This window comes from Pygocentrus nattereri, chromosome 15 (genome assembly GCF_015220715.1).
Source record: "Pygocentrus nattereri isolate fPygNat1 chromosome 15, fPygNat1.pri, whole genome shotgun sequence".
NCBI classification, from domain to species: domain Eukaryota; kingdom Metazoa; phylum Chordata; class Actinopteri; order Characiformes; family Serrasalmidae; genus Pygocentrus; species Pygocentrus nattereri.
The window spans coordinates 33,799,085-33,820,940 of NC_051225.1; the positions used below are offsets into that span (position 1 = coordinate 33,799,085).

Consider the following 21,856-nt stretch of genomic DNA (forward strand, 5'->3'; position numbering starts at 1 on the left):
GATTACACATACTCCACCTCCCTTGCCTGATAATCTTGGCCTATGTGCATAATTATAGCCTACAGTGGTGGCTTTATTTAAAGCTGAATATTCATCAGGTCTAATCCATGTTTCAGTCAGACAGAAAATGTCAAATTTATGAACACTTATAATTTCATTTATGATGACTGCTTTTGAGTTTAGTGATCTTATATTGAGTAGTCCAAGTTTTAGATCTAAGGTGTGATCATCTGAATATGGATATATGTTGATTAGGTTGTTTAAATGGGCTGATTGAGTTTTTCTATGATTAAATTTAGTTTTAATTAAAAGACACAGTCTCAATAAAGCTGAACCTGGGTGATGCCTCAAGGCGGTTCGCAGACGGTCGGTTTAGCCTGTCTGTCTGCGGCCTGGTCCCGGCTCTGGACTGTCAGCAGCTATTTACACTACTCTGCCGACTAAGTAAAAGACGATGAGCTATGCTGAAAGGAAGTAAGGCAGCACCCTCCCGCGTGGGGTGGACACCATCCCTACCAATAAGACCAGGCTTGCCCTCAAAACGCAACCAATTGTCTATAAAGCCCACTTGATTTTCGGAACACCACTTGGACATCCAGCAGTTTAACGGTGAAAGCCTGCTGTAGGCTTCAGCACCGCGCCGCATTGGGATGGGGCCAGAGCAAATTATGGCATCGGACATTGTCTGGGCCAGTTTAATCACATCTCTAATATTACCCTTAGTTATCTCAGACTGCCGCAGACGAATATCATTGGCCCCTACATGAATGAATGTCCTCGAATATCTTGTATTAGCTAACAGTCTAAGGTTGCCAATAATGTCTGGCACTCTGGCTCCCGATAAACATCTAACTGTTACTGCTGGTGCCCCTAAAGGAGTAGCTAATTTCACGTGTCGGACAATCGAGTCTCCTATAACTAGGGCACTTTTAACAGGCTCCACAGTGGGTGCTTCACTGAGCGGTGCAAACCTGTTTGACACACGAATTGGAGGAGTGTGGTGTTCCGGTGGGCTAGCTTTGGCCTCAGCTTTAGCATTAGCCTTAGCTTTCCAGCTAGACCACCGAGTCGTCACCCATTCACCCTGCTGTGACGGCTCTAACGCCGGAGTCGAGGGGATGCTAACTCTCCCTAGGGCACCCGGAGCTGCTAACACTGAAACTTGCTGTCTGTCCTTTAATAACCTCTGGATGTGCACCTCTAGCTGGTCCACCTTCTCCACCATAGAGCTAACTAGCTGGCCCTTAGCACAAACTCAGCCACTGTCATTATCACTAGCGGTGGAAAAGGTGGAAAAACCCTGATCCGGGCAGGGTACACAAGTCCCGTTCTTTCATTATTTTCATAGGGGGAATTTTGGATCACTCTTTGGGGCCATGGGAGACCGTACCAGGAGCTTTGCTCCAGACAACATAGCTCCTAGGATCATTCAAGCACGCAAACCCCTCCACCCTGATAAGGTGGTGATCCATGGAGAGGTCCTGTCCTAATCCATTCCATTTTAGTTGAATGATCACTAGGATGCTGATGTGTAATTAACTGTTCCTCTGTCACATGATAAGCACCTTTGTCAACATTCTGTTGTGCCTCTTTGTGTAATTTCTTTTTGAAGAACAGATATGGTTTACTATTGCCTTTTTCCACACAGCTGAAATCAGTTGTTTACTTGTGATTGTCTGCCATGGCCATCATTCTATATTGCTGCTGTCCAATGTAGATAGTAGGTTTAGTCTGCTGAGTCTCTATGGGAGACCCTGAATCTCCATGCAGTATAGCTCTTTGCTTTCTCAATGCACCAAAATCTTCCTTGCCTTAACAAAGCCATGCCATGAGTAGAAGCCAATCACAACAGAGACCATTAACATATATACCATTGTTAAAAGCACAGTGAATAAACAGACGGTGCTGAGATAAAGACGGTGCTGAGATTAGTGTTACAACTGGTTTTGGTAAGCCAGTAAAAATGCCTTATGTTTCATGAATGGACAAAGATAAAATGCAATAAAATGTCAAATCTTTTAATGTCATTGACAAAGAAAGCTGAATTTACAATAAATTAAAAAGGGTTTGAATCTTGACACGAGAAAAGATCGTGAGAAGTCATTTTTCTTGACCAGGCTGATAAATAATTTTATTTTCCAGTGGTCAGAGTGGTTTGCAGCTGTCAGCAGATGTATTTTTTTCAGACTTTGAATCCGCAACTCAAGGTCAATTCAGTACCTGGTGTTACTTCCGTGCCTTGACAAACTATATAAGTAAGAGATGCCTCTTAGACTTCACTTGCAGACATGGGGAAAGGAGGGTTTGTTGCGAGTGTGGTTGGCACTATAGCAGTGATCATCATCATTGGCCTGTCAGTAGGCACTCAAAAGCACAAGCAAGAGGAGTCTAGAACTAAGGTGATGCCTAAAGTTGAGGTGAAGCCTAAAACTGCGGTGATGCCTAAAACTGTGGTGAAGCCTAAAACTGCGGTGAAGCCTAAAACTGTGGTGAAGCCTAAAACTGAAGATGACCCCATACATGAGGCTAAACTGTGGAAAAACTACAGGTTACCAACGTCCCTGGTTCCACTGTATTACAACGTGACTCTATGGCCTCAGCTTAAAATGGACATCTATGGCAGGTACATTTTCATTGGACATTCCGGAGCTGCCTTCATGTGTGTGAATGAAACAGATCTGATCCTCATTCATTCCTATGAACTGAAATATTCTTTGACATGGGGGAGACACCACGCAATGCTGCGCGGGCTGAGTGGTGCTAAAGCTCCAGCCATTAAGAAAATTTGGCTTGAAGTAGAAACCCAGTATTTGGTGGTTCAGCTCAGTGAAAAGCTGCAGGTTGGAATGACCTACTGGCTCTACACGGAATTCCAAGGAGAGCTGGCTGATGACCTTCGCGGATTTTACAGAAGTGAATTCTTTGAGAATGGAGTGAAGAAGTAAGCTGTATCATGGTTTTTACTGTTAAATTGTAATGATGTTTGGAAAAGCAGCCTAATGACAAGTGCAGATTTCAGTACACTAAAAAAAAAACCTTGCATTGAAATGAGCGCATCATGAACGAAATATATAATGTCAGTGCAATTACTATTGCGCAGGTGCAATATTCTGTATTTGTGTAGGCATGTTGAACACATGCCAGTGAAGTAAATTCAACACATTACTTCTTTTCAATGTGCCTTTTAAATCGTATTAGACGTTCTGTTAATGCTAACGTGGATGATTTTTTCACCATTATTATAGTTAAACATAATTACAATGTTATGTCTGTTGTTGGACTGTGTTTCTACTGTTAGATTGTCTCTTACTGAACATTTGATGGTATCATTTCTTTCAGAGTTGTTGCCACAACTCAGATGCAGCCCACTTTTGCCAGGAAAGCCTTCCCATGCTTTGATGAGCCAGCAATGAAAGCCGTTTTCCACATGACTCTCATTCATCCACTCAGAACTGTGGCTCTAGCTAATGGCATGGAAACTGGTAACTGGACATTTTTTTCATTCTTCTTCATTTCTACATATTCTGATATCCCATCAGTGTAGCCAAAATTCAGAAAAGCAAAGGAGTGGAACATGCTAGCATATTACTGTTTTAAAGAGAACTACAGTAATTCTATTACCTATAACATTCACAAAGTGATGTAGAATGTTTCAATAACAATCTATTTTTTACACTGTCTTCAGAAACACATTTCCCTACAACACATAAAACCTCATGTATTCAGACTACATTTTGAATATGTTTTAGCAAAGTACACACATCAGCCGTTTTCTTCATTATTATTCTTCATTATTATATCATTGTCATTCTTTAATTTTATTAAAAATGCACTTACAATTTAAATGAAGTTTTGAAATTCTCATCACCTGCTCCATTTGACGGCTGCTCCTAAAATCCCCTGAGCAGGGCTACCACCTCTTTGTAGTGAAACTAAGCAAAACTGAGACACTTCAGGGGACCCTCGTAAAAACTTTATATCTATGCCTTTGGTTTTTTTGTGAGTTGTCACAAGCCCCCTAAAAGTACATGCATTAGACATTGTGATTAGTTTGACACACTGTCGGGTATCATTTAAGAAAGTTAAAGCGCTAAAGTGGGTCTGAGCTTTAAGTTTTTAGTTTAGTTTAAAACTTAGTCTAAGTTTTAAGTTTTTTTCCTTTTCATGTAAAGTTTTCTTCCAACAGCAGCATTATAGGTATTTAAGATGAGATGCATTTCAAATGTTTTGTTTCATTCCAAAAAGTATTTCAAACACTAAAGTACATTAAGCAAAACTATTTTTTTGGCCATTTTCATACATTTTCAGATGCACATATTTATTTTCCAAATGGCTTAAACATGTTACTGTATTCTGAATGCTGCCTTTTCAACATGTAACGATGACTGAATTCAGATACTTCATAGTTCTAAACTCTAGTAACTGCTCAAACTGAGTATGACTGCAAAAGAGGCTCATCAGCGTGCTCAGGTGACTTGTTCCAGATATATTTTAGATATGCCGATAAATTCCAGATATATATTGAGACAGTAAGGTGCTCTTGTGTATATACCAATTCTAAAAGACATCACACCACAAAACATTTACAAATTAAAAGTCACTGTCCAAAGAAAAGCAAGTATCTCCAAAACAATAACTTTACAGGAGGAGATAAAAAACATTCATAACTTTTAGTGCAAGTTAATGTAAGTTTATTCCAATTTCGTTCCATTTTGAGCATTGTGGTCCATTGATCCTGACATTTTCACACAATGAAAAGGAGTATAAGATTCTTATAGGAGTCCTGTAGACATTTAATGTGATTTTATTCCCCCCAGCCTAATGAGTGAAGAATATTGAACATATAAGAGTCCTTTCAGTTTGGGATGCTTTGACATTTATCTCACTTTGCATACAGCTACCACATTAACTCTCTGAAAAAAATGTCTTTACTGTATTTTTAATGCATAAAAAAACACATCTATTTTTATTTGTAATGTTTCAAAAGTATTTTCATGGTCTTTATATCTCTTGCTTGTTTTGAATTTTTAGCCACAGAAATAATCTTCCACAACAAGAAACTGGTTTTACAGACCAAGTTCGAACCCACTGAAAAGATGTCAACATATCTGTTAGCTTTTGTCGTCAGTGACTTTATTTCCATTAAGAGTCCAGCAGAGGCCAAGGTTCTGGTAAGAACGTCTTCTGTGGTTTTCCTTTCTTCATTGTGGTGAGCCTGTTGTTCCACAGTATGCTGTTCTACTTTTCTCTCTAAAAAAAAAGTTCAAGTGAGTAAACCTGTACTAACAGCATGCTCAAAATTACTGCATTGTTTTTATGTTTTATTTAATGTAACGTGTTTAAATAAAAGATGAGGTCCATGTTTAGATCAGAATCTGGGCTCAAAGGAAGGCCATTGAAGCTGGGCAGGGGAAATATGCCCTAAACATCACTGGCAACATCATTAATTTCTATCAGAACTACTACAACTCAACATACCCACTGCAAAAATCAGGTACGAATGTCTACTGAAGAGATATTAAATTGTTGGATTGGTTAGACATGTACATACACATATAACACATACAACATACGCTATTGTTCAAAACTTTGGAATGAATGTTGTCAATAAGAGACAAGCAATTTCACTGCAGTCAAATGTATAAAATGATTCAAATATGACTGTCCTGTGCAAATTCACTAACTTGATATAAATACAATAGTTACCCAATGATCAGATGCCCCTTCTTAAATTTGTCTTTTTTTAAACTGCATGGAGCCACTAGGCTTGCGTTCCTCACTCTTATAACTTATAACTCTATAGCTAAAGTTTCTTTAGGTTTTGTATATGGCACAATTAAAGTTTTATTTTTTTTAAGTTCATCATATATATAGCTGTACATTTTTTAAATGTGAAATTAGTAAAAGTAAAAATTGAAAAAAGAAAATGAAAAAAATTGTTGTCTGTTGTGATATTAACTACAGTATTTAAGTAGTATAGATTACTAAAAATAATAACATAACTGATTACACACTTTTGGACAGTAATGACAGTAAGTAGGAAAGCTTTCCACAAAATTCTGTGGTGTGTCTGCGGGAATGTGTGCCCATTCAGTTGAAAAAGAGCATTTTTCTATCCAGGCCGCAGTGAAACTAAACCCTGACAAACAACCCCAGACCATTATCCTTCCTCCTCCAAACTTTACTGTTGGCACTATGCGTTCCACTCCTGCCACTCGCCAAAGCCAGATTCAACCAACAGATTGCCAAATAGTGAAGCTTGATTTGTCACTCCAGAGAACACATTTCCATGAATCCAGAGTCCAGTTGGCATTTCAGATAGGTTTGTGTGTAGCTGACCATGGAAACCCATTTCTTAAAGCTCCCAGTGTACAGTTGTTGTATAGTTTGGAGCTCTGTAGTCAGTAATTCAGCAGGGAATAGTATTTTTTGTTGTTGCTCCTAGATGCTTCCATTTCACAGTAGTAGCACCTACAGTTGACCAGGATGGATCTAACAAGGTGGAAATTTTACAACCTGACTTGTTGCAGAGATGGCATCCTATGACAGTGCTATTTTTAAAGTCACTGAGCTTTTCAATATGACCTATTCTGCTGCTAGTGTTTGTCCGTGGTGATTGCATGGCTATGTGCTTAATATACCTGTTAGCAATGTATGTGGCTGAAATACCTGAGCTCAATAGTTCGGAGGGGTGTCACATATATTGTATGTAACTATATTCACTGTTGTGAGAATTGCCCTCTCGTTCTTGCAGATCAGATTGCACTGCCTACTTTCAGTTTTGGAGCCATGGAGAACTCTTTTAAAGAAAAAGCTCTGCTGTTTGATCCCAGCATGTCCTCCAATCAAGATCATGAATGGGCGTTGATGGCAAATTCTCACGAGGTTGCACACATGGTATGAACAGTGTGTCTTACCTAAAATCTATTGATGCTTAATAAACAATATGTTTTATGAATGATCTGAAAAGGATGTTTAACTGTTTCAGTGGTTTGGAAATCTTGTGACCATGAAATGGTGGAACGATCTGTGGCTAAACGAAGGTCTTGCTACCTACGTCTCTTATCTTGGGGCTGATGATGTTCAACCCACCTGGAATATGGTGAGCGCCCTTTTTCATGCTTTAGTGCTTCAGAGTTCACAGATTACAAGTGAAAATTATATGTTTAACGAAAAACCTTTGGATCCAATTTTGACTGTATACAATTATATGCAGTCATATGCAAAAGTTTGGGCACATGACTGCAAAAAGTTTTTCTAAGTAGAAAAAAGTGAACACATCCTCTACAGAGAACACACGTCTACACATTTCAATGCACAATTACTGTTTATTTACTGAATTTAACATGTTGGGAAAAAATACAACACAAAATGTGCTCTGTGCAAAAGTTTTGGCATATATTATAGTATGTTTTTATACATTGTATTTTTTGTTTGATATGTTAAACTCAGCAAATAAATGGAAATTGTGCACTAAAATTAGCAGAAAATTAAGTAAGAATGTTACCTGTATAGCATGTTTAAGCTTATTTTTACCTCGTAAATCAAAACGTGATATTTGACTGGGGCATTGAAACCTTTGCAAACAACTATATAGACTGGTATATTGATATCATTAATTAGTGGCAAAATGTTCATATATTGGTCAGGCATTTTGCAACAACAACAACAATAATAATAATGATATTTATGCAAAGGCAAATCAATAATGTGACTTGGCAACATTGTGGGAGCAGTTGTTTTGAAGTGTTACTTCCATTCTAGAAAGATCTGATGGTGTTGTACGAGGTTCAGAAAGCATTTGCCTTGGACGCTGTGGCATCTTCTCACCCTCTATCCTCCCCAGAAGAGAAGGTCAACACACCTGCAGAAATCGCTGACCAATTTGACTACATTACCTACAGCAAGGTACCTACCTAACCCATCACTTAACTCCTCATGCTACAATTGTAAACTGATTCATTGTGTGTCTTATATAGTGCTGTGTACTCTCTTTCTCAACTACAGGGGGCTGCTGTATTAAGAATGCTTTCCGAGTTCTTATCTGAGCCTGTCTTTGCCAGAGGACTCAGTGTAGGTCATTTGCAGCTTGTACAGTAAGGTTGAGTCACTAACTGGGCATCTTTGGCAGAGGTTAATTGTTCTGCACTGCCTCCACAGGCCTATTTGAAGCAGTTTGCATATGGCAACACAGTGTACACTGACCTGTGGGGGAACCTTCAGGAAGTAAGTTTCTATGCGCTGTGATCATTTGAACATGCAATATACATTATAATATATTTGCAATATGATTAATGTTGTTGCTGATTTTATTTTTGTCATTTTTAATGATTTTTACAGAATTTGAAAAAGACTTCTGCCATTTAAATTGTGTTACCGTTTCACAATAAATGGATCAGTTGAAATAATCCAAAAACCCTTTTCTTTTAGTCCCCAATCAAAGTAAAGAACGTTTTTTCCTTCTCCTGTAAAGTTGCTAGAACTTATAAAAAGTGTGTGTAGTCTGGTTATCATACAATTTTTGACACAATGCTGCTGCATCTGCAAATTATTTGAAAATTTAAAAATAAGGATAATACATTTTGTTCCAACAGCAACAGAATTCAAGTTAAGAATGTTATTTTGAGGGTTTTTTTGTACAGGTTGTACAGACACTGTAATAAATGAGAAGTCAGCTCAATTTAGAATGATAAAGTAACTGATTACACTACCTTTCTTGAGTTAACTCAACTTGAGAATACTAGATTTTACCTTTGACTCAAACATGATCCCAACTCCCTTTTATAGTTCTGCATCTCAGTTAATTAAATAATAGAGGATGTGTTTTCCCACAGTTTCCCCTCTAGCCATGACTCCTTCCATCACACAGTCCCACCAGACATTTTCTCCTCTTGGACTTCCAGATATGGACAGCTGCAGCACAGCTGGGGTTCAAACTCACAAGCTCCTGAGGCAAATTAGTAGACAGATGCACCACGTGTGACCATGCATGCAGGTTGAAACAACCTATATTTCCTACAGTGTTTTAAACATTTACAGAGTCGAGAGATGAGTAGCTTCAGTGGACTAATCCATCACCTCACCACCTCATTTTGAGTTTGAACCCCAGCAATTCCATAGCCAAGTTAACTCAAGAAAGCTGTGTAATCAGTTACTTTATCATTTTAAGCTGAGCTGACCTGCGTTATTAACAGTTCATATGCAAAAGTCATTTGTTTGCTGAATTGAACAAATAAAAATAAAAAACATAAATAAAATGTGCCGTAACTTTTACACAATTGGTGTATTTTTCCCTCTGATATGTTAAATTCAATTCCAAATAAATTGTCAATTTAAAAAGCATTAAATAAACAAATTAATAAAGTAAAATAAATTGAAATAAAACAAAATGTGTAGAAGTATGATCTCTCTGGCGCATGTGATAACTTGAATCCATTTAGAAAACCAGGCATACCCAAACTTTTGCATAGAACTGCATGCTAATATGATTTTATGCTATTCTGGAAACTTCTGTGCTTATGTTTTCTGAAGGTGGTCGACTCTGATCCAGCGGTGAACCTTCCAGCCTCAGTGACTGAAATCATGAATCGCTGGATTCTCCAGATGGGCTACCCAGTGGTCACCATAGACACCCAGACAGGACGTATTAGCCAGGAACACTTCCTGTTGGATTCAGAATCAGAGCCAGACAGACCATCTCTATACAAGTATGTGTGTTACACTGCATATCAAACACTGTCTACCAAGCACTGTTCACAGTTTCGTTCCCATTATATCTGACAATGGGTCATCATTATATGTTTACAGTAGAAATGTCCCGCTAAGCATTATTGATGCCCTAAAAGGAAAAAAAGGGGAAAGATGATGATTGCTGGCATTAAAACGAGTCATAAATCACAGGACGCAAAATGTTTGAAAAGTTCAGACGAATGTTTGAGTTTGAGTTTCATATAATTCCTGAACAGTCTCTGTTAGACTGGGTTGCTATGTAGTGACCTACACTGTTCACTAGAAAGTATGAGTGCATCACATCCTTAAAATTATTCTGGATTTCCATTCTGCAACTTGGACACTAAAAGAAAAATGGCCAACATACTCAATAGTGCCCAAACAGAGATCCATCCAGTCACAGCCATACAGCATATTCCAAGCAATGGCTATTCCTCTCCACTTCTTTGCTTTAACACTCAAGTAAGGCATTTTTCCTTCCATTGCTCCATTGGTACTTTACCAAATAGCCATTCTTTAATGTTCTGTATGTCCATCCATCCATCCATCCATCCATCCATCCATCCATCCATCCACCCATCCATTAAAAATGTAACAGTGAATCCAAGACATAATCTCTCCATTCTCATTTTTTTTCTGATTGTATAGTTATGAGTGGTTTGTGCCTATCAAGTGGATGAAGAATGGAACTGTCATGGGGCAGCACTGGCTTCTTGAAAAAACAGGTACATACTGCACTAACTGAAAGCGGTCTTAAAGCAGCACTCGTCAATCTTACATTTCAGGATTTGGAGACCCCTCTGGACGAAATTTGTTACTGCAATGTGGTTTACAGGGGGTTGCAGCAAAACACTGATGTGATGTTTTTGTGTTATGGCTTTTATTGTTTTTTTCTCTACACTGTTATACATTTCAGATTAAAATTACAGTGAATTACTCTCCACTAGTTGCATCACTTTCACAAGAATTTACTGAACCATAAAATCAGTAAATAACAATAAAATAGTAACTGTGTACTGTGACTCTACAGTCTTCTGCACCGCAAGACTACTGTAATGTAACTGTATTCTTCTGTACACTTATAGAAGCAAGCTGTAATAACAATACAATAATGTCCTGTATTTTTACATAATAACTGTAAAAATAGTGCAAGTCAGCAGCCAGTAATTTATGGGAAGAATCTATAAATATGTAATTTTTTGCAAAAGGCAATTAAAGAGAAAAGATTAACTAAAATAAAATTTTAAAATGATCAATATATTTTTTCACCATGATTTGCACTGTATATTTTGCATTTTTAAATGCAAATGCATATTTTATAGACAGATTTATAGAAATGTTTGATTATAATTTCCTTGAACCTGGTGAAAAAGTCACATTAATGCAGCATTTTTTTTGCCAATATCTCAGTGCTCCAGTACTGAAATAATTAAGAAACCTCATGCATAAAACTGTAGTCTGTAAAATACCAAAACCTGAATTGTGAGAATTATTGTTTTTAAACTTTATGTCTCAGTTTTACTGGTCATATCACATAATGCTGTGTGATAAAACCCAACAATAACGTTACAGTAATTTGCTGTGTTAAAATATATATTTAATGCTAAATATTGTGGAATTCTGGCAATAACTTGCTGTGGCAACGACAAAGATCTTATGTACTAAAGCTTGAGTGTTAAGCAGTATGTCAGTTTTGATTTAAAGTGTCTTTATTGATTTGTTTTGTTGAATCTTTACCTTCACAGCCACTCATGAGCCGATGAGGACAAACAGTGAATGGGTGCTGGCCAACGTGAATGTGTCAGGATTTTACAGGGTTAACTACGACTCCCAAAACTGGCAGCGTCTTATCTCACAGTTAACTTCAGATCATTCGGTGATACATTTAGTCATGTTATTGTTTTAGTGACTTTTTAACCATCTCTGAAAGTCTCTTCTACCTTAAATTTGAATTCTTCGTTATTGCACTCCTCAGTGTTCTCCTCATGCTAATGAACTTGTGCTGTTCTGCTGTTAAATGCAGGTCATTCCTGTAATCAACAGGGCTCAGATTTTGGATGATGCGTTCAAGCTGGCAAGGTAAGGCATCTTATTCAAAAGCCTTACTGATGCTGAATTACTTTCTCTGAAGAGGGTCTGTAATTTTTAACATCCATGGTTTTAATCCCCTACAATTCTTCAGTGTAGCTGGTCATAATTATTTAATGAAGTTAATCCATTCTGAATCTGCACTGCATGTGTAGTTTTACAGTCTGACAGTAATAATTGTGGAGCGATTTTAATCCAGTGTGAATCTGCAGTGTGTGTAGTTTTACAGTCTGACCCATGTCACACTAATGAAATAAGAAAATGCGCTGATGGACAGTTTTGCACGTTCTTATTGGTGTAGAGTGTTTGCTGATCTGAATGACCTTGCTATGACCTTTCAGTGCAGGTTATCTAACAGAATTTGGTAAAAGATCCTGACCTGTTCAAATTGGCTCCTGGTCATTTAAGGGGTTAAGCCATTATTTCTACTGTTAAATAAAAAAAAACATTTCGAACTCTTTTGTTTATCTTTTCAAGAGCAAAGATTATCAGCATAACTGTGGCTCTGAGCATCACCAAGTATCTTTCTGAGGAGAGGGAGTACATGCCGTGGGAGTCCGCCATCAAGAAACTTGATCACTTCTTTCTGATGTTTGATTGGACTGAAGTCTATGGAGCAATGGAAGTATTTTAGATAAGATCATACGTATTAGAACTGATGTCATTAGGTGAGGAAAACAATGCATTCATACTATAAAACAATAAAGTCCCTCTTAGAATTTGTTTGAGATATCCTTAAAATGATAACTTTATTTTCTATACCCATTGTAGGAGTACCTGAGGGGTAAAGTTCAACCTCTATTTAATTACTTTAAGAACATCACTGCAGACTGGACTGAGATTCCGTCAAGTCACACTGACCAGTGAATATATGCTTTCTTTAAAACCTGCACATTTACTTATTTATTAAGTACATAACAATTATGAACCTTGACTGCAATTTTGTGCAAGTGTCAGTACATACTGCATATATATAACTATATAATCCTATAACCTCTTCACTTCACAGATACAACCAGGTCAATGCGATCTCACTTGCATGCATAACTGGAGTGGAAGGATGTGTTAATCTCACCAAAACGTGGTACCGCCAGTGGATGGAGAATCCAGATAAAAACCCGTAGGCCACTTACTGTTCTGCCTAACTTGGTTCAGCCTAAAGGAGTTATTGTACATAATCTCTCTCTCTCTCTTTCTATCTCTCTCAGATAAGTAGTGTACAGCTGTTTACCTCAGTCACTTTGACACATTTGCCTGATTCCCTGATTGCATGTTACCGAATTCATTTGAAATATGTGACCATATACCTCAATTTTGAACATTTTGAGTGACACTGTCATTCAGCACTGCTCAGCTTTGATAAGGGAACAAGAAGGAGGTTAAACCTGCTATGTCACATTGACATAACCATGCCATTAACATCATGGTAGATGCTATATGCTGTCATGAGCTGTCATGACAGATTTTGTTCAATGATATAACAGTGTCATGTTACTATTACTGGTAATTGTCATGGCAGATGCCATAATGTTTGCCCTATCTCCAAAAGAATTATACAGAATTACAGTGTGATTTGTACAATTCATTGATGTTTACTGATGGAATTCAGCAACTGCCCATTGACTTATATTCTCAATGATTTTCAAGGCTACAGGTTTTTGTGTTATTTTTCCAAATATTGACAAAATCATTAAAATTATTGTTCATTGATCATGATCAATAAAAACAGGCTGGACATTGTGTATCCCTTCAACTTAACTGAACACAATGGGCTTAATACAGTTGAAATCATCTCAGTTCTAAAAAATCTAAAGTTCTAAAAATAAAGGTAAAAATATAATATAATCCATTAACCTGTCAACCCTTCTTCCAGAATTCACCCCAACCTGAAGATGACTGTGTACTGCAATGCCATCGCTGCTGGAGGTGTGGAGGAGTGGGAGTTTGGCTGGAACATGTACAAGAGCAGCAGCAGTGCTGCTGAAGCTGAAATGCTGCTGTATGGTTTGTCATGCAGCAAAGATCTCTCACTTTTGAGCAGGTGAGATTTAGGGAGTGGGACATGGTATTAGCATTTTAGCATTAGCATTGAAAGCGCTGGTATTGGTTTCTGCCAAATTGATGTTTGAATTAGTCAAAAATATAAAGAAATAAATAGATCCAATGCAAAGCCATTGTTTTTGCAAAATCCACTTTGGCTATAAAGGCCAAACATGGCAAATGGCCATAGTTTAACTTGTGGATTACACTGTTCATCTACACTGCACATGTAACAAAGGGTGAACAGTGATTGTTTTTATATTTCCGGTAATATCGGTATGTTTTATTTTTTAAAAATTTGACACTCTGTTAAAAATGCACAGTTTCCCTTTTCTTCAGAAGTAATCAATAGACAGGGACGTGTTTGAAGACCACTTCTTTAGTTTTGCATTGAAGCTACAAAGCGAATGTTGTTAACAAGAGTATGAATAGAACATATAGAACACATGTCAGATGTTGAAAGTGAGACAATTTACCATTTCAATATTAACTCATTTTGAACTTAATGGCAGCAATGAAACCCAAAAAAGCTGGGACAGGGCCATGTCTACCATTGTGTAGCATTCCCTCTCGTTTTAACAACAGTCTGTAAATGTCTGGGAAGTGAGGAGACTAATTCTTTTGAGAGGAGTTTTGGGAGAGGAATGTTGTCCCATTCTTGTCTGATGTAGGAGTCTAGCTGCTCAACAGTCCTGGCTATTTTTAGCCAGTTTTTTCATTTTATAATGCACCAAATGTTTTCTATTGGGGAAAAATCTGGACTGCAGGCCAGTTCAGCACCTGGACTCTTTTTCTGCGAAGCCATGATGTTGTGATGGATGCAGTATGTGGTTTAGATTTGTCTTGCTGAAATATGCAATGCCTTCCCTGAAAAAGATGTTATCTGGATGGGAGCATATGTTGTTCTAAAACCTCTATATGTTGTTCAACATTGATAATGCCTTTCCAGATCTGTAAGCCATCAGAGATTGTCCCTCTCCTGCTTAGCCCTCCTGAGTTTTTCATTTTGCCTCAGTTCTTTTTAAATGAGCTTTGGCCCAGAGATGACGGCGGTGTTTCTGGATCGTGTTGACATATGGTTTCTGCTTTGCATGATAAAAAAATACAGTTGAAAATATTTACCACCTGACTTAATTACCCCAAACTTGGGCTTAGATTTATGCTATGCTTGCTGCCGGATTTGAATTTAGTACCGGTTTAGCTTAATATTATTACTTTCTCCCTGATCAGCTGATTTAGGCTGTCAAAATACCCTAATTATTCTTTTAAGCTTGTAACATTCTCTCATAAGGACATGTAGACTATCAAAAATCCTGCAATTTTAACGTGACTTCTTATCTGCTAGTATCTTGTTTGAATTTTCCTATTCAGCCTGAAATGATGCCACAGTTATTATTGTAACGCCTGAGGCTCCAGCATGTAACTCCTGCACCTTTTAAAGTGGAATGGGACAATTTGAATCAGCTGATAGGAAGGATAGGAAGCTGACTTCAGCTTTGTATTGTGATACTGGTAGCAGGTGGTTTATGCTATCAATCAGTGGTGGACAGTAACTAAGTAAATATAATTAGTTACTGTACTTAAGTAGTTTTTTCATGTATCTGTACTTTACTGAAGCAGTTTGGGCAACTTTTTACTTTCACTCCACTGCATTTCAAAGTTAAATATCTCACTTTTTACTCCACTACATTTTGAGAAATCTGTCGTTCCTTTCAGTTTTTATGTGTATAAAAATGTAACATGTCAAAACAAAAGAAGCATAAAGCATCATACCGCAGCGCAGCAGCATAAAAATTTAGGAGCTCATACGTCACCTAAATGATGGACTAACCTAACTTTGTTTAAATAGAGCACAATATAGAAATATTTCCTCATATGCAGTCGTGACTGGCGCGTTTCTTTTTTTCTGAATTCATACAAACACTTTCATTTTATAGTATATTAGTTTGGGTTAGTTTGTTTATGAACAGAGGCCTACAGATCAACACAGTAAAGGAAAACTTATATGTGTTCCTGAGTTTAAAGCCAGTTTCTATTCAGCTCGTAACTAATTTACAAAGTAATCTGAAACTGAAACTTTGCTTGTGTGTAAAAAGTGATTTCAGAGCCACTCGGTTCTCCCTGATGGAAACTGTTTACCTTCAGTGTTTTGTGCTTATGATCATTTTAATAGACGTCAGCGTCACTAATTAATGGCGTTCTATTAAAAGACTGAATTGCCAAGAGAGACGCTGGAGGACTTTCACCTGAAATGAGTTCATGAAGTGAGTCTTGTTATAAAAATGGACATCAGGACATCAGAGCCATAATTACTCTTTTAGTACTTTTACTTTCGATACTTAAGTCCATTTGAAGGCAAATACTTTTATACTTTTACTCAAGTTGAGGTCTAAGGTTTAAATTGAATTTAGATGACAACAGAAACCAAAACGACTGAGCTGAACAAAGTTTACAGAAAAGGCAGCAAAATGATGGTGAATGTTCGAAGCTGAATTTGACCTTTTTTCTGCCAGCAGCTTCTTATTTAAATCTGCCATTCAAACTTAAACGGTGCAGCAGTTACGTTCCGGCATCTCACTGCTGTACCATGTAAGTTGGAACAACAAATTCCAATAAGCTGGGGAATAACGTCAACTTTAGCCTCGCAGTGAATGCTGCATTTGTTTTACCTGCAGAAGATGTTAAAATTGGTCAAACAGAGAGAGCTGTTTCTTTTGTTTTACTACTATAAGGAAAAAGGTCAGTTCACCTTGTGAGTTTCTCCAGTAAGTGCTGAGCGTCGCTCATTGATGCTGTTGATGCTTAATTTGTTTCCTGCTTATCAGAATCAGAATCAGAGTCTGAGTCACTTATATTCAACTCAAAGTGGAGTCCTAAATCTTTTTCGATTGTCTCGAGTCTACTGGATTCATTCAGATTAATCCTGGATTCAAAGTCATTAAATTCGTGACTCAAGTCAGAGTCGAGTCCAAGTCATATGACTCGAGTCCACACCTCTGCTATTATCTACAGAGCAGCAGTAAACCTGAAGCTTCAATGGTAGATGATGGCATCTCATACAGTGTCAGAAACCAGGGGTCTGTTTGTGAATCTGACATGGTTTAAGCCTTAAAATACTTCAATTTGCCCAAAATGTCATTCTCTGTTATTTATTTAGGTACCTGAAATACACATTAGGTGTGAATATGATACGGAAGCAGGATGCCACTTCAGCAATTCTGTATGTTGCCAACAATAAGCATGGACATCTGTTGACTTGGTTCTTCATTAGAGACAACTGGGATCATATTATTTATGAGTGAGTTAAATCTGCCCGTTTCTATAATTTTAATGGTGTCTTGTAAACTGTTTGATGATAACTGTGAGCTTTGTGTGTTGCAGAGGTGGATTGTTCTCATTTTCAAGAATCATTCTTGGTGTATCCAAAAGGTTTTCCACACTGTTCGAGCTAATATGGGTATGTAAAGGAGCATGTTTTGTAAATGCTTATCTTGCCTTTAACCTGAGCTCCACAAAATATCTATTAAATTCACTGGAACTTTCCTCTAACTCTGACTCTGGATTTAACCCTATACCTTTTTGTACTGATTGTGAGGTGAATCATACAGACGTTGCTCACAAAGTGCAAAGTTGTGATGATACTATAACAGCTGTGAGATACTTTCTGAAGAGCTCATTTTTGCCAGCGTGATTTGTCGTTTCACCTGAGAAAGTGTCACAATGCAACTTAATGTCAGCAGCAATCTATGACGTTGTAGGTGTTATACCATCTTGGTATCGCTGTTCACAGCAGCAGCCTTTATGAAGGATGAAGCCTGTTGAAATAGGCCTTTATAAATGACTGATAAAACTCATTTCTCTCCATGCTCATGTTAACAGTTACGCCAGTTCAGAGAAGAACTCCTGTATTCTGGATTTATTAACACAGCTTTTGTGGTCCATCATGCCATAGAGACGACAAAGGCTAACATGAAATGGGTGGCTCAAAATAAAAAGGAAGTGATGAGATGGCTAACAGAAGAATCAGCCTGAGTTTGCTCCAGAGAATTTTTTCTTCTTTCCTTTTTAACATTTTTTGCCATTTTTGCTATTTTCTTTCTGTGCTTTGTTTTTTATTCCCTTATTCTGTGATTTTGAAATATCATTTCATTTAGAACATTTCTGTAGAATAGTTCGGTGATGCTTTACACATGTGTGTGAGTCATTCGTGTCATATTCATGAGCAGTACTGTAACATTCCGTCATAATTACAGAAGCATTCTAAAATGTTGATTGACAACTTTTTCCCAAATCACTGAATGATGGGCAAAGGTTTGCGCACTCCACTTGTGTCATGATGATACATGTACACAAGCAACACCTTACCAACCAACTGGAATACTATAACAATCATCTAGCAACACCCTGGCACTTGGGATACTATAGCAACCACCTAGCTACATCTTAGCAACCATGTGTGATACTATAGCAACCACCTTGCAATACACTAGCTCCTATCTGGGATACCGTAGCAACCACCTAGCAACACACTGGGATACCATAGCAATCATCTAGAAACAACCTAGCAACCACGTGGCATACTATACCAATGCATCACCCTAGCAAACATGTGGAATACTACAGCAGCAACCACCTGGCAACAGACTAGCTCCCATCTGGGATGTCATAGCAACAACCTAACAACATCCTAGCAACCACTTAACGACCACCTGGGATACCATAGCAACCACCTAGCACACCTTAGCAACCATGTGGGATACTATAGCAAACACCTAGCAACATGCTAGCTCCCATCTGAGATACCATAGCAACCACCTTGCAACACCCTAGCAACCACCTTGGATACAATAGCAACCACCTAGCAACCACTTAGTAACCACCTGGGATACCGTAAGCAACCACCTAGCAACAACCTAGCAACCACGTGGCATACTATAACAACGCAACACCCTTGCACCCACCTGGGATACTGCAGCAACCACCTAGAAACCACTTAACAACAACCTGGTATACCATAGCATCTGGTTAGAAACACCTTAGAATGATCCAGCAACCACCTGGGAACTGCTTAAGCTGTGCAGCCCCTCTATATTTTCTTTCGTAGTTTTATAATGACCAAGGAATGTATTTAATGAATATTTGTATTGAAATGGTATTTAATTCTAATGTAGTTGCACTGTACTGTTCATGAATATGTCACAGATGCTTCAACCAGTATCACCAATAATTAAATTAACACCGTGTTCGTTGTAACTACTATGTAACTAAGATGTAGTAATGTAGTTTAGAGAGTGAGGAATTGTAGACACACATTCAGACTCAGAGAGTTAAAAACTTAGAGCATTCGTTCTCCTGAATCAGTCGCTGATTGAACTCAGCTCTTACAGCTCTGTGCTGAGAGGAAGTAGACAGGACAGCACAGATGGACAGAGGAGGTGTGATGTGTCACTGTTGTGTCTGAGAACAGCTGTGGTGTTGTCACCATCGTACTGACCTCAGGAAAGCAGCTGTCACTGCTGCATTACTGCAGACATGTTTACCAGAAAAAAACAGTGTAAATACATTGCAAAAATTACACGCCAATGAAAATGTTTTTAAATAAAGCTGGTATATTTAATATTTCTCATTGGAAAAATGTTATAGGATCAGGCTGTTTTTAGACATGTTTGCTTACATAAAATGACCATAGTAGGCGCGCTAATCTCATTGGTTTACTTTCTTGGGAGATACTTTCTTTATACAAAGCAATTAGTTTGAATAAATGTATGATTAGTTTGAATAAATGTATGAGTCGCTTCATAAATGGGCTGCTATTTAGCCCAAAGCTTTAGCAAAATACACTTTTTTTCATTTTTCAGTGTTGAATCTAAGTAAACATGCACATAATCATTAAAAAATGTTTTAAGCCATCTAAGGAACATTATCTCATTTTTTTTGCTGACAGTTACTGAAGATTTGAGTTTTATAAGATGTAATTAGCAAATGCACAAAATGCATTTTAGTATATGGCTACATTTAAGATGCTTTCACGGGCCAGGACATCCTACCTGTGTCCAAATTCTGAGTTATGTCAATAATCCAGGGTTTCAAGCCTAAGCTTGGACTGAAACAGTATCTGATGGTATTTCACCATAGACAGTGCAGTTTAGCCCATGCTTAAGCCCAATCCATATCCCAAGGAAAGGGACCCAAGAGTTCTCACGAACTGAAAGTATTAACTAGTAGCATTCACGCTACCCCTTCTACTTTATCTGTGCACTGACATTAGTAATAGGAAATTAGATATTAGACTCTATCATTTCAGAGTGGGAGCCCTGCTGAGCTTAATGTCCCACCGTGTTTACTCACAGCTCGCATTAAAAGCGCTACATGGTGAGAATTAGTTTACTATCCGGCCCATCTTGTTTTAAACTCAGCAGGGGGTCTTCCTTCAAGGTATTAATTACAGTGTGACATTACTGTCACCCACCTGTCTGTCGTTAGGATGTGGTTTATGTTTTAGGTAATAAAGAATATGTGGTGTTCAGGATCTTTGACACAAGAAAAAACACCGCGGTAATGGTCTCGTGTTCTTTATTCGCCCAAATATTTGCAATCAATAAATACATATATATCTCTTTAAAATACAAAAATATAAATAGGTATATGAAATTTGAAGTATTTTCAGTCTTTAACTATCAAGATCATTGTAGAAACAACAGCCATGTCACATTGTTGTCAGTATCCATTAGCATTGTCCATAGTGACAGTACTGCTGCTGGGGAAACCAGTAACCTTCAGCTGGAGATGGAGGCAGGCTGCACTCTGCATTCTGTGAAACAATAAAAAGGAGATATGAATATTAGTCTGGTTATGCATTAACATTTCAATACAGTATATGAAGAACAGATCCAATGGCAGTATATTCCTATATACCAATAAGAGACTTTATATATCTACATCTTTCTTGTTGTACAATCAAAGTTCTATAGCTTTCTAGCACGGCTCCTTCATTTCTAAGAGTGTGTTAAAACTATATAGAACTAAATAGAAAGTCTAGAGTTCAAGCCATTAACAGTGGTGAGTACATACCTGATAAGAAGATGTGTCCATGAACTCCTGAGTGGGGAAGCTCTGGGCTGGTGGGCTGACTTGGCTGCAGTTCTCTGGATGGAAAACGGCTGGGGCTGGTGTACTTGAGACCTCCATCTGCCCTGAGAACCCTGGTAGACTCTCCTGGGCAGCTTCAGCTTGGCTCATCTCCAGCTGGGCAGACAGGTAGGAGATATAGCGGATGGTGAGGCGCAGGGTCTCGATCTTGGTCAAGGTCTGTCCGGCAGGGGCTACTGAAGGAGGCAGGTAGGTCCTGAGGTGATGAAGAGCTTTGGTCAAGTCTCTCATCCTCAGCTTCTCTCGTTCACTTGCGCTTTGGCGCTTTACGCCAGGACACTTGGACCTTGGGCGGCCGGTCCGCCTGGCTGGCTTGGCCTTCTTATTCTCCTCTTGGTCACTGCTGCTCTTGAGGAGGAAACTCTCTGGAAAGTTCTCCTGCCCAATTCCACAGGTGAAGGTTGGAGGAGAGAAGCAGCAGGAGTCTGTGGATGAAGCTGGAGAGAGGCTGCTGCATGCGCTGTAGTAGCCAGCGTCAGAAGCTGTGTGGCTTTGGTCCAGAAGGTTCTCGCTGTCGAACAGCAAGGCAGAGTTATCCTGAAGCTGGAAAAGAGAGCTGGAGAAATCCATGGCTGCTCTGATAGAGATACGTCTGAGTGTCTGTGGATGCTGGAGCAGTGTGGCGCTCTGGTATATATCCTTCAGGAGGTGTGAGGTGGCACCTCCAGGAGCTGTGTCTGAAGACGGAGAGCAGAGGTGACAGCACAGGCAGGGGGGCCATGGGAAAGAGCAGCTCATCCAGGCTCAAGGCTGAGGTGTGAGCTTCAGCAGAAACACCTAGGAACTCATTCTCATGGCTGTTTTCATGGAAATATCTGACATTGTGAGTAATACTGTTTAAGATTATATA

At 38.4% G+C, this 21,856-nt stretch overlaps 2 protein-coding genes across 2 annotated transcripts; one reads left to right on the top strand and one right to left on the bottom strand.

Moving 5' to 3' along the window:
* The first annotated feature begins 2,296 nt into the window (after positions 1-2,296).
* LOC108428459 (aminopeptidase N-like) lies at positions 2,297-19,758 on the top strand. The gene is made up of 20 exons (XM_017699486.2): positions 2,297-2,941; positions 3,340-3,482; positions 5,032-5,171; positions 5,368-5,494; positions 6,755-6,897; positions 6,989-7,102; positions 7,765-7,908; positions 8,008-8,073; positions 8,161-8,226; positions 9,532-9,707; positions 10,378-10,454; positions 11,475-11,605; positions 11,753-11,808; positions 12,295-12,442; positions 12,589-12,680; positions 12,827-12,937; positions 13,691-13,858; positions 17,015-17,155; positions 17,239-17,314; positions 17,737-19,758. The coding sequence occupies exons 1-20, from the start codon at positions 2,403-2,405 to the stop codon at positions 17,887-17,889; spliced, it is 2,811 nt and encodes a 936-aa protein (XP_017554975.2). The 5' UTR covers positions 2,297-2,402; the 3' UTR covers positions 17,890-19,758.
* Positions 19,759-20,551: 793 nt separating this feature from the next.
* Positions 20,552-21,576, bottom strand: mespaa (mesoderm posterior aa). Its single transcript, XM_017699495.2, has 2 exons — positions 20,929-21,576; positions 20,552-20,668 (listed from the first exon to the last, which is right to left on the bottom strand). The coding sequence occupies exons 1-2, from the start codon at positions 21,574-21,576 to the stop codon at positions 20,585-20,587; spliced, it is 732 nt and encodes a 243-aa protein (XP_017554984.1). The 3' UTR covers positions 20,552-20,584.
* Positions 21,577-21,856: the final 280 nt, after the last annotated feature.

What these genes read in the sequence shown, in the direction of transcription:
- LOC108428459 (XM_017699486.2), top strand. Translation starts at nt 2,403, where the DNA reads ATGCCTAAAGTTGAGGTGAAGCCTAAAACTGCGGTGATGCCTAAAACT. An exon ending in CTGGCTTCTTGAAAAAACAG is followed by an intron (nt 10,455 to 11,474) that starts GTACATACTGCA and finishes TTACCTTCACAG; the next exon opens with CCACTCATGAGCCGATGAGG. An exon ending in AAGTCTATGGAGCAATGGAA is followed by an intron (nt 12,443 to 12,588) that starts GTATTTTAGATA and finishes TACCCATTGTAG; the next exon opens with GAGTACCTGAGGGGTAAAGT.
- mespaa (XM_017699495.2), bottom strand. Translation starts at nt 21,576, where the DNA reads ATGGATTTCTCCAGCTCTCTTTTCCAGCTTCAGGATAACTCTGCCTTG. An exon ending in TGGACACATCTTCTTATCAG is followed by an intron (nt 20,669 to 20,928) that starts GTATGTACTCAC and finishes ATTGTTTCACAG; the next exon opens with AATGCAGAGTGCAGCCTGCC.